Source organism: Raphanus sativus, chromosome 9, assembly GCF_000801105.2.
Source record: "Raphanus sativus cultivar WK10039 chromosome 9, ASM80110v3, whole genome shotgun sequence".
In the NCBI taxonomy this organism is placed as follows: domain Eukaryota; kingdom Viridiplantae; phylum Streptophyta; class Magnoliopsida; order Brassicales; family Brassicaceae; genus Raphanus; species Raphanus sativus.
In genome coordinates this window covers 16,282,447-16,295,766 of record NC_079519.1, presented here as the reverse complement: position 1 = coordinate 16,295,766, position 13,320 = coordinate 16,282,447, and the positions used below count along the sequence as shown (strand labels likewise).

At 46.9% G+C, this 13,320-nt stretch overlaps 1 protein-coding gene across 1 annotated transcript; it reads left to right on the top strand.

Annotated features, from left to right (window-relative positions):
* Positions 1 to 6,103: 6,103 nt before the first annotated feature.
* LOC130500107 (uncharacterized) lies at positions 6,104 to 7,204 on the top strand. The gene is made up of 2 exons (XM_056994818.1): positions 6,104 to 6,827; positions 6,894 to 7,204. The coding sequence occupies exons 1-2, from the start codon at positions 6,104 to 6,106 to the stop codon at positions 7,202 to 7,204; spliced, it is 1,035 nt and encodes a 344-aa protein (XP_056850798.1).
* Positions 7,205 to 13,320: the final 6,116 nt, after the last annotated feature.

The window sequence follows — 13,320 nt, the reverse complement described above, 5'->3', positions numbered from 1 at the left end:
CCCGGATCCAGATCTATATACTACTACTATTATCATGATATATTTAAGTACACTGGTTTCCTACTCCTATGTATGCGATAACGTCTCCGGACTAAGCTTATAAAATACATTATTAGTTACGGTTAAAGGGGTTATAGGAACTCCAATGTACTTAAAGGGGCATACTAGCTAGGCCAGGTCTTAAGGGATCTTAGACCTCAGCAAACCCTATATACACTAGTGAGACTACTCACATGGGTGTACGACATATAAGGAACGGGTCTGATCAACCCTATTACATTGTCTGCACCTCGGGCCCTGCGTATTAGTGCTACCCAAACCCTGTGTTAAAGACTCTACGAGCTAAATACACGCAGGGGGCATGACGTACACTGCAAAGTACTATAATCAGATGCTGACGGCTGATATGCAGAGAGCAAATGTGAGAAAATTTAATACTTATCCAGATGTGAAAGTAGTGTGTCTGGTGTGAAGTCGCTCCGCGGGGCAGGCCCACGCCAGACCAAAGTAAGTCTGAGCGTGACCTTTTCTGCAGAAAGGTAGAGTGCAGCATATAGATTCACGAGAGTGGCCTATACCTCCGGGTGGCAGAGTGCGGTTTCTCAATAACAGATCGGTAGTGGTTCCCCCATGGGGAGCAAAATACAATCACAAACCTCACATAACGCATACGGCCTCAGTATCTATGACGAACCTCAGGGTTCAATACGGCCTCATGGTCTATATAGTAACCTCCGGGTTTAGTACGGCCTCCGGGTCTATAAAAGAACCTCATGGTTCAGTGCAGCCTCCGGGTCTGTAAGGAATCTCCGGATTCTAGATCACCTCATGGTCGATCAAGGGCTTTCGGGTCTAACTGATCTTTGGATCTAGTAAGAACCTCAGGGTTCAAGGATCTTCGAATCCTAAATACCAACCTTCGGGTTTGCCAAGAACCTTAAGGTTCAGAAGCATCAACCTCCGGGTTCGAGGTATCCATAGGGTTTAATCACGGTCCCCGGATCTAGCGATTAAACCCAAACATTCAGAAAACCTCAGGGTTCAACGAGCAAACCTTCGGGTTCAATAAAACGGCCTTCGGGCCTAGGTAAGGAACCTCAGGGTCCAAGACCTTAAGAACTTCCGGGTTCTAAGGCTCAAGAACCTCAGGGTTCAAACCAAGCTAGAACTCTAGGGTTCCAAGCAAGGATCTTCCATTCCAAATCTGAAACTCAGGTTTTCAATAATGGATTACAAGGTCTAACGTTTTTCTGATCATTTCAGGATTCAATCAATCTACTAACAGGATCCAGGTCCTAGTCGTTGATATCCACTCAAGGGGTCAGCCCTTACAAGGGTCCAGCCCTCACGAGGAGTCAACCCCTTTCAAAGGTCCATTCCTTTCCACGAATCCACACGTCTACCTAGGTGCCTTTGCGTCCCGAAGATATGGAATCGATTCAACGAGATCTAGACCCTCTGGCTATCAATACAGTTGCAGGGCTCGAGCCCCGATACCTCTATAGCTCTAGGTGGCGTGACTCCCAGGGTGGAACTATCATCGGTTCCTAAGACCTCGTCTGATCTGATTAAGGTTATGGTCGGCCTTCGGCCCATAACCTCTAATAAAGGATTCCCCCGTCCTCGAAACATAAAATTCCTTTCGGAAGACGACTCTATGCTACTCAAAGATAAAAACAGAAGCGTACATAGATTAAACTTAAGACCCCCGAGGGTCAGTACTTAAAAAGTCTTAAGGCACGAAGGCCAAAGGTTTAAAAAACGAAACCCCGAAGGGTAAAAACAACAACAAAAGCCCGAACGGCTTAAAAGATCAGGAGTTCAAGAGATAGGGAGATCAGGCAGATGGAGAAGCACCCGCGACCTCAGATGGAGTAGGAGAAGTCTCCTTGGCAGCATCGGCTTCGGGAAAAGGTGGCTCGTCATCAAACGAAGGAGGAGGCAGCCCCTGCAGCTTAGCCTCAGCCTCCCTCACCAGCTTGTATCGCTGGAATTCCACGGCCAACTCCCACTTGTCAGTCTGCTCCTTAAGCCATTCCCTCATCAGCTCCCAACGAGCAGTCACCTTGGCTCCACTCACCGCCATCATCCTTTCGTCCTCAAAGGACTCCCTCTCCAGCTTCAGCCCACAGAGCTCCTCCTGGGTCTCCTCCAACTGACGCGTCAAAGCAGTGTTCTCCGCAGCAGTAGCAGCCTCAGCCTCCTTCGAGTTCTTCAGCTTGAGCTGAAGGGATTTGATCTCCTTTCCCTGAGCCAGGACCTTGTTCTTCTCCTCCTTAAGCTGAGTATTCACGCTCTCCAGTTCCTTCTTGGATAACTGCTCATTCACCATGTCCTCGTGATGGTGAATCTGAGACATAATCTGCAAATCAAACCACAATGATCACTACTCCATGTAACGAAGGAGAAAAAGGAAAGGCGCGAAGTCATACTTGGAGAAGATCAATCTGAACACCTTCAAAGGCCTTCGGGAGATCTCCAGAAGGAAGAAAGCAGGCGCTCCCAGGAAACATGGAGGAAGAGAGATCAGCTACAACCTTGGCTAGGTCCGCGCCAGGATTAGGGGAAGGCTCCGAAGTCAAGGACTTCGGAGTCGATCCCGAGGCCCGAGTTCTTCTCCTTGAGGCAGAAGGGGCTGAGCTAGTAGGTCCCTTGCGCTTGGTACTCTTGATGATTTGCACATCGTCATCACCCGAGGTGGTAGCCTTGGCAGCAGGCTTCTTGGCTGAGAGCTTCCCCGCGGCCTGCATAAACGCCTCCATAGCTTTTTCTCTTGTAGATCCCGACATGTTACCTGCAAAGGATCAAAGCGGTCAATAAACCAGCTCGTAAGAAAAGGCATGACATGAAAACTTACCCCAAATACTACACTGCCTTAAGATTTCTTTGCTGGTGAGAAAGGTGATTTGACGACGCGACGGAGGAAGATCGAGGACTTGATCAGCATTTTCTTTCCCTTCAGGCACATGCTTACGAGACACCTCTGCAATATAAAAAGAAAAACAAGGACGAGTTAGCATTGCGATCAAAGGCTATTTGAGAAGAATAATAACCTACCCACTACATGCCAAATATGAGAAAACCCGGGGAGGGTTACGAAGGCAAATCCCTCTGCCCATATACTGCTAAAGACTGGATGACGCTTCCTTGCGCTTTTCTCGATCTCCTGAACCAAAGCTTGGCTGCTACGAGAGTGGAGGTAATACTTCCTCTTTGATCCGGGTAAATCAGCGACATAGTACGAGTGGAGCACCTCGTTTACCCCTATCACCAAGCGCTCCAAATCGCCAAGGTTCTGTATTGCTATCAGTGTCCTCCAGCCTGGAGGAGTCAGCTGACCTGGAGAGATGTCCAAATGCTTCGAGAGTTTCGCGATCAGGGAAGGAACGCGATCCCAAAAGCCCGCCTCGAAGTACTCTTCGTAGATTGGGATCTCATCGACTCCGAAATCCGAGATTCTGTCGGAAGGACCCGGAACTCGGATCTCCAGATCCTGGGGAAGATCATACTTTCTCCTCCATTCTTCAACGTCTCTCTTCCCGATTCTGGAAACCGGACCCACCAGCAAAGACTCTTCGGCTTCATCGCCGGAAGGGACATAATCCACGACATCGAGGCAAGGAACCTCCGCATCGGCTATGGGTTCCGGGGACTGAGAAGAGGAGTTCATCGACCCTAGGGTTTCAGATCTAGCCCTACTAGCTATGGGGGATTCTAGGGTTCTGCTAGGGGATCCGTCGGACATTATCGATCTAGTGGAAAAGAAGAAAAAAGAGAAGGGAAGAAGACGGCTACCTGAACGAGAGGAAATCTTCGAGAGGGAGCCGCCGAGAGCGAAAATCTTGAAGAGAATAGAGAAGAAATGAGAAGAAAGAGACTTTGGTCTCGATCAAATGAAAGAAAGAAGGAGAAAACCCTAGGATGGCGAACACGCGCCTCATACAAATCGCCACGCGACCAAATGGGCGCCAAACATAGAAACTCAACCGTCTTTGGGCCTATTCGCGAAGCCCACTTCATCCGATCAAGTTCAAAAAAGCAAGGAACGTACCCCTTGATTTTTAAAGAAAAAGAACGCTCCATCTCTTCTCTTCATTTGAAAACAAGGCAAGATCTAAATATTCTAAGGAGATACGACTTTCAAAGCCTCGTAAAATCAGTATCTCATTTCCTCATCAAGGGTCTCGGTCTGACCCACTGCAAGAAGATAAGGTACCCAAGAGAAAACTACCAAGGCTCAAGAAGCACAAGTTATCCCTTGATTTCCACAAGTAAATCAAGGAATAAGGGGCAAACTGTTGGGAAAAAATATCCAGACATAAGTTTTCTCCAGCTTCCGGATAGGTCCTCGACTTCCGGACCCTTGCTCCAGAAGAAACCAGGAACCGACCTCTGCCTTAGGTCCGACCCCTAGATCGGACCGACCCCTTGGAGTAAAATAGAAGTTTTCTACCTAAGGGGAAACTTCCATTTTTCTGATTATGGAAGAGTTCTATTACTTGAAGCCGACATCTACAACTATAAAAGGGGAGCCCAAACCCTAGAATAAGGGATCGACTTTCGGAGACTAGAAGATTAGAGTTTAGGCGACTAGAACTAGGGTTTATACACCAAAACATTGTAGTCCCGATCAAAACACTCAATAACATCTTCTAGTTTACGATTTCTCTTGCTTCATACAAATCCTCTAGTGTTCCGTAGCACTTAAACGATCCTACACAAAAATACCCTAACAAACGTCTCCGGACAAAGCTTATAAAATACATTATTAATTACGGCTAAAGGGGTTATAGGAACTCCAATGTACTTAAAGGGGCATACTAGCTAGGTCAGGCCCTAAGGGACCTTAGTGTTGGGGAAAAATATCCAGACATAAGTTTTCTCCAGCTTCCGCATAGGCTCTCGACTTCTTGACCCTTGCCCAAGAAGAAACCAGGGACCGACCCCTGCCTTAGGTCCGACCCCCTTGATCGGACCGACCATTGAAGCAAAATAGAAGTTTTCCGCCTAAGGAGAAACTTCCATATTTCTGATTATGGAAGAGTTGTATTACTTGAAGCCGACATCTACAACTATAAAAGGGGAGCCCAAACCCTAGAATAAGGGATCGACAATTCGAGACTTAGAGATTAGAGTTTAGGCGACTAGAACTAGGATTGATACACCAATACGATGTAGTGCCAAAGAATATACTCAATAACATCTCTTTGCTCTCGATTTACAACTCTCTCATACAAATTCTCTAGTGTTCCGTAGTACTAAAACGATCCTACACAAAAATACCCTAACAGTTTGGCGCTAGAAGGAGGGGAGTGATCCAACTACGTAACGATGGCAATAGAGGACGATACTAACTAAGCCGAGATGACCCCGAGGGAGATCGAGCTCCTGACCAAGCTCGAGTTTCTTCAAAGTCAGGTTTCCGATCTTCACAAAGCTCGGGGACCACACCCGGAGGTCCTGAACTTCTCCTCGAAGTTCAAACCCTAAAAAACCAACTTGGAGAACAATCCAAGCAACTACAGCAGAGCGCCGAGAAGCTAGACGCCATAGAAGCGGAGAATCTTGTCCTCGGACAAGAGAACCATACCCTCGGTGAAACTAGCAACAAGCGAAAGCGGTTCCGAACTAGGGTTCGACCCATGGCTTCGCTCAACACTCCACGCGATGGTGAAGAAGCACCTCATCGACCCGTCTCCGCCGACAACGAACCCGAAGGCCGAGAAGCTGCAAACGATGGGACCCGAGTGCAAATGGATAGGGATTCCGATACGGAGGACGAAGAGTACTCGCCCGATGATCCCGGGATCTCAGATCCGGCTCTAGCAGCCTACTTAGAAAGGGTGGTCTCTGAAAGGTTTGGCACCATTTAATCTATGGTAGAAAGGCTCCAAGGGTAGCTCCTCCTATTCGAAGGAGTAATCAGGGGTCCTACTTCGATACACCTTTCGTGGAAGAGATTACTTCGGTGGAGATGCCACGAAAGTTCTCTTTTCCGAGCATAAAGATGTATGAAGGTACTGGGGATCCTGACAATCATATCGCCCAGTACAAGCAACGCATGCTAGCAGTAGCAATCCCCCGGGATGCACGGGAAGCTACCATGTGCAAGGGATTCAAATCAACCTTGACTGGCCCTGCTCTCCAATGGTACATCAATCTTCCTATCAAGTCCTTCAAGTCCTTTGCAGCCCTTAGCGACAAGTTCGTGGAGCAATTTGCTAGTAGTCGCAACCTAGAGAAGAACTCAGACGACCTCTATGAAGTCCTCCAGCATAGGAATGAACCCCTTCACTCCTACATAGCACGCTTTAATCAAGAGAAGGTGGCTATCCCTGAGTGCAACGCTGATACGGCTATCTCGGCCTTCAAGCGGGGTCTACTCCCGGAGGGAGATCTCTACAAGGAGCTGATCAAATATAAGTGCAGGACTATGGAGGACGTATTGTCTCGTGCTTGGGCTCAAGTAAGGTGGGAAGAAGATGTTGCTAGTAGAGCCAAAGCCTGTCCTAAGTACGATCAGAAGTCCTCAAAGCCGACTAGGAATGACCGCGATGAGCCCTCTCATCCCAAGACCGCTAGGGAGACCAGCAACCCAAGCAGGGGCAGGTACCAACATCGACCTTTGCCTAGATCCGAGGGGATGATGGTGTCCACTTGGCCTGATATCTCTCATCTTGCGATATCAAAACTGGAACTGATCGGTGTCCTACGACAGATGGGTCCACAAGTTAGATGGCCTCCTAAGATGAAGGCTGCAGAGGCTAATCGAAACCCCAAGCGGTGGTGCGAGTTCCATAGTGACCATGGTCACACCACGGAAGAGTGTATAGCCTTGAAGATGGAAGTCGCCGAGCTCCTCAAGAAAGGCTACTTAAGGGAGTTCCTCTCAGATAAGGCCAAGAACCTTCTAAATAAGGAAGGTCCCGGTCTCCCTACCAAAGCATCTCCCGTATTGCCACCACAGCAAGATCGAGTGATCCACATCATCACAGGCGGATCAGAGATAAGCAGAATTAGTAGTGCCACTGCCAAGAGAAGTACTCGAAATGCCAGGAATGGCCAAGAGGCCGAAGGTCCTAAGCGCCTACTCCTCGGAACAGATGAGATCAGCTTCACTGCGAGGGAGCAAGAGAAGGTCCTTGCTCCTCATCATGACGCCCTTGTCATTTCACTTACCATAGCAAACTGTTTGGTCAAGTGAATATTAGTAGACAATGGGAGCTTCAGCAACATAATCTTCCATTCGGCTTTCGCCGACCTAGGGTTGGAACCTACAGCTCTAACTAGAAAGGCGACTCCCCTTGTAGGCTTCAGGGGAGAGGCCAAGCAAACCTTAGGAGAGGTCTTTCTCCCCGTGTACGCCTAGGGGATAAATCAGGCCACGAAGTTCCTAATCGTCGATTTCCCCTCATCGTATAATGTGATACTAGGAAGGCCTTGGATCCACGATAGACTTTGCATCAACTGGTCAAATTCCCAACTCCCTGGGGCATCAAGGCGGTAGAAGGAGATCAGGAGAATGCCAGGTCCTGCTACCAGACTACTTTAAAGGGAAAGACCCAAGTCTTATAGCAATTACAGAAGAAGCTTCCGGCCCCGCATACCGAAGAGCCGGAGGTGGAGGAAATGGATGAGGTCCCACTCACAGAAGGTAACTTGGGTCGAAACTTAAAGATAGGGTCCAAGCTTCCGGAAGACCTGAGAAGAAGATTGGTCGACTTCTTGAGATCAACTCCGACTCCTTTGCCTGATCCCATGAGGACATGCCTGGGATTGATACCGACGTCATCATGCATCAAATCAAAGTAGATCCAATGCATCCTCCCGTCAGACAGAAGAGGAGAAAGTTCCGCCCTGAAAGGGACGAGATAATCAACAAAGAGGTCAAGAACCTATTGAATGCCGGATTCATACGAGAGGTGCAATACCCGGAATGGTTAGCTAATGTAGTGGTCGTCAGGAAGAAGAACGGGAAGTGGAGAGTCTGTATCGACTTCACGGATCTTAATAAATCCTGTCCTAAAGACCCCTTCCCCTTGCCTCACATCGAAAAGCTAGTCGCTGCAACTGCTGGTCATCAGCTATTGAGTTTCATTGATGCATTCTCCGGATATAACCAGATCCTAATGCATCCTGCGACCAAGAGAAGACCTCGTTCATGACCTCAAGGGGCATCTACTGCTACAAGGTCATGCCTTTCGGATTGAGGAACGCAGGTTCGACCTATCAGAGGCTCGTCAACATGATGTTCACCGATCAGATAAGGCAGACCATGGAGGTACATATTAATGATATGCTGGTAAAGTCCGTGGACACTGAGGATGATATCTCGCACCTTCAACAAGCCTTCACCACTCTCAGGAGGTATAACATGAAGCTAAACCCTTCAAAGTGCTCGTTCGGGGTAAGCTCTGGAAAGTTCCTAGGGTATATAGTCACCCACATGGGCATTGAAGCAAACCAAGAGTTACAAAGACTGACAGGAAGGATGGCCGCCCTGAGCAGATTCATCTCCAGGCTGTCCGACAAGTCGCATGCCTTCTTCGAAACCTTGAAGGACCCCAAGGACTTTCAATGGACCGATAAATGTGAGCAAGCCCTATCCGATCTCAAGGCCTATCTCACTACTCCACTTCTCCAGTCAAAATCTTTGGAAGGGGAAGTCCTATTGCTTTATCTGGAGGTATCAGAGCATGCAGTAAGCGCGGTCCTGTTAAGAGAAGAAGGAAGGAAACAGCATCCTATCTACTACGTGAGCAAATCTCTACTAGACGCGGAGACCCGCTATAGTCACCTTGAAAAGTTAGCCCTCGGATTGGTCAACGCTGCTCAAAAGCTACGCCCCTACTTCCAGGCTCATCAAATCGTGGTGGTCACCTCCTTCCCCATCAAAGCAGTCCTTCATAAGCCGGAAGTGTCTGGACGACTAACAAAATGGGCTATAGAGCTGGGGGAGTACGATGTGATCTTCCAGCCTGCAACAGCCATCAAATCGAAAGTCCTAACAGATTTCGTAGCCGAATTCTCTTCTGCCATGCTTCCAGCCTTGGAACAAGAAGTAAAGCTTCGTGATAGCGAATGGGAGAAAGTCGAATGGACACTATACGTTGATGGGTCTAGTAACGTAAGGGGCGCAAGCGTGGGACTAGTCCTAACTTCCCCTACGGGGGAATCAGCCTCAAGGGCCGTACGATGCAACTTCAAAGCAACGAACAACGAAGCTGAATACGAAGCTCTAATATCAGGGCTGACACTCGCCAAACAGATGGTAGTAGCAGACATCCAGGTCTTCAGCGACTCACAACTGATCATAAGCCAAGTCCAAGGAGACTGCCAGGCGAAAGATCCGAGTATGATCAGGTACCCATCCGTGGCTAAGCGACTACTCGACAGGTTCCGACACTGTTGATATACCACGGATTTCACCCGTTTTTAACCATGGTATACTAGTATTTTATTATATATTTAATCTGTTTTCTAGCCTGGTAGGTATGTTTTCAGGTTCAGGAGCATTTCGTGAGAAAGTGATGTTTTTGGAGCATTTTGGAGTACAAGAGATGATACACCCGAGTTGACCATTCAAGACTAAGTCGGAAGTATACATTGCGATTACAATCGATCGATACTCATCCTGAGTCGTCGATCGATGCAGCTGAGAAGATCCACGTACTAGAAGATTATAATCGATCGATACACATTCAGTGTTGTCGATCGATATCGAGGACGGAATGGTTTAGTCGACTACTTCACCAAGACTTCACCAAATTATGAGATTGCCCCTGACGAGTTTTTAACCTAATGGAAATGCTTAAATACTCCAGCAAAGTCTTTTTGACGGCAAGTTTTGAAACTCTTTGAAGCTTGAAGCTTTTCACAACGAAAGCAGAGAGTGTGAGAGAGAGACTAGAGTTTTATTTGTTTGAGAGAGATTGGAGAGATTTCTCATCTCCTTTTGTATTTCTACTTTATTCTATCTATGCGATTCTTTCATCTATCTATTGTTATGAATTGTTTAGCCATGTCTGAGTAGTCTACTTGTTAGATCTAGGGTTTAAATAGGTTTGTGGGATTAGCCCCAAGCTATAATTGCTAAGTTGTGATACTCATCAAATGGATTGTACCCTATGCTTGTTTTAGAGTAGCTAACTAGAACATAGATCACTAGGATCTTAGATTATCTTGAATTATCCATTTGAGCGATGCCTGTTTCCCGTTGAGAAGAACGACAGTTCCTCCTTGAGACCTCGCGGTCATATTCGGTTCGCGCCTAGGCAGATCTAGAAGCCGTCGATCGATACCCTACTGGTAAATCGATCGGCGCCGCGAAAGGTGTATCGCTCGATATCTCAAAAGGATATCGACCGACTCTTTTTCCGTGTCATCATGCGAAAGGTGTGGCCAGAGATCTAGATATTTTAACCAGTGATTCATTCACATATGTTAAGCGGCTGAGATCTAGAGTATCATGCAAGCAACTTATTAAAGCATTTATAGAGATTATAATCTCCATCCCTGAATAGAAACCCTATGTCTAGCACTCTTTATCCCATTTAAACAACCCTTCATATTGTTAGTTGGAGCAACTGCCTTGCTCATATTAGGATTTGTTATTTTTATTTCCATCATATAAACCAACCTTGCCTAGGATTGATTAGTAGATTTTATTTAATTGGTTCCCTAGCTCCTCGTGATTCGATCCCTAAGTACTACAGCTGTACCTCTTATTTGAGAGAGTAAGCTCTACTGGGTAATTTGAGCACTATCAAATTTGGCGCCGTTGCCGGGGAGCTTTGATCGCCATTAGATTTAATCTTATTAATCTTAGGTTTTTCTTTTACCCCTTTCTTATTTAAATTTTTCTTGTCTTTTCAGGTACATGCCCAGCAGTACCAGAAGCAACAAGGGAAATCAACTATTATTCTCAGAGGATCCTGCACACTTGGAACGCTCAATCCGAAAAGACCTACGCTCCGCATCGATCGACAGAACTGCATTACCATCGACTGACACTCACGTTCAAGTGCCGACCGACACTCCGACCGCACCGTCGACCGATACCGTTCACCGATCTACATCGATCGATACTTCTAACCGTATACCGATCGACACTACTCCACGAAACATGGTCGCGATTGTCATTCTCACGCAGGGCGAGAATGGAAACCTGTATGACCAAGATGGTCATCTGCGTAATGCAACAGGTCAGAAACTAGATGCACAGGGAAACATAATCCCTGAAACTGAAGCTGAGGCTACAAGAGAAGCTCAAACACGATCGTTGGCATACTATAACCGTCCAGACGAGTACTACACCAACAGATCAGCTATTCGACTTCCAGAGATTCAGAAGCCGAACTTCGAGCTCAAGCCTCAGTACTACTCTCTCGTGTCTTAGATACCTTATTCTGGGCAATCACACGAGCATCCTATGGACCATCTGGAGAGGTTCGAGGATCTTATCGCTGCTATTCGTATGGATGGAGTCCCCGAGGACTACCTACTCTGCAAGCTCTTCAAATACTCACTGATTGGAGAAGCTTCGCACTGGCTCAAGCAGCTACCTACAGGATCACTGACATCCTGGGCCGACATCAAAAACGCCTTCCTGCGTAATTTCTTTGATGAGGCACGCGCTGAAGACTTGAGGAGCAAAATAGCCACTTTCGCGCAAAAGCCTAGTGAGACTTTTAAAGACGCGTGGATAAGATTCAAGTTCTTCCAGCGAGACTGTCCACACCATGGATTCAATGAAGTGCAGCTATTAAGCACTTTTTACAGAGGTATCGCCTTAAGGTATCAGATGGCTCTTGATACTGCTAGTGAGGGGAACTTCAACACTAGGAATCCAAGAGAGGCTGTGAGACTTATTGAGAACCTAGCCAACAGCAGCAGCACCAAGAACACTGACTCTGACAAGAAGAAATCGGTTGCAGCCATAGGTGAAGACCAGATGAATGAAGTCAGAACCAAGATAGATGCATTACATGCTTTTCTGGGACAACCAGTCTGCTCAGCTGAAGAAGGAGAGGCTAGAGAGGATGATACAGAGGAAGATGTGAACTACATTGGAGGTACTGGATTTCAAAGATATGGAAACCAGAGTGGAAACAGAAACTTTTTTGGCAGTGGTCAGAAGAGTAACTACAACCAGAGTTCACAGTATCAGAAACCCTTCACCAACACAAGGAACTACGGCAACTCAGCTTACCAAAACCCACCACCACCCACCCAAGAGAGTAAGTTTGATGCCATGATTGATAGAGTTCTGGAAGGTCAGCAGAAGCTTACAGTAGACTTCAATGGGAAGATTGATTCTGTCTTTAACAATCTGACCACGAGGATAGATACCATCTGCACTCAAGTTAAGAAACTTGAGACACAGATTGTCCAAACTGAAGACTCTATCAGGAGGATTGGAACTTCTAAGGAAGTAGGGGAAGGAAATAGGAGACACCACGTCAATGCTATCATAGATGATGATTTCTGGCAAGTGGTGAAACAGGAGAAGCTACAAGAAGGAGACTTTGAAGTGGAAAGTTCGCTAAGTCTCGGTGGATCACAATGGTGTCGATCGACACCAACTAGTCCACATCGATCGACATCGACGATGTCTTATCCGGACACGCTTGCAGACTGCAACACGGTTAGGATTTTGACACATGCTGAGTTCACGGCTTCTCACCCATACCCACCCACCCACACCTACGAAGATATCGACCGACGAGACGAGCCACTCATCGATCGACACAACGAAGAGAACCGTATCGATCGATCCTATACTCCACCTATCGATCGACACGCACCTCTTATATACCGAGTGCAACTACCATCGATAGACAGCAACCGAATCAATGCACTCAGACCCACACCGAAACCACAAGCTATCCCTACCGAAATAACTAGTAACCCTTCAGACACTACACCTACATCAGAAGTAACTGAAGGAAGAAGGTTAAGGAGTCGGAAGGAGAAGATTCCTAAGAACCTTAAGAGGGAAGCTAATGAAAAGGAGATTGATGGTTTCACTAAGAGAGTTATCGGAATCCCACCAGAGAAACCTTTTGAGGAGGTTTATTTCACAAAGAGATTGTGGATGTTCTTCAGAGAAACAAGGGAGACTGAAACTGACATTAGGAGAAGGTTTGACAACGTCAGAGAAGAGATGAGGAAAATGATTACTTTGCTAAAGAAGAGTGATCCTGGGAAGTTTGCAATACCCTGTGTGGTACAAGGTATTGAATTTCCTCACGCACTATGTGACACTGGTTCATCAGTCAGCATTTTACCAAAGGTCATGGCAGACCATCTGGGCCTGCA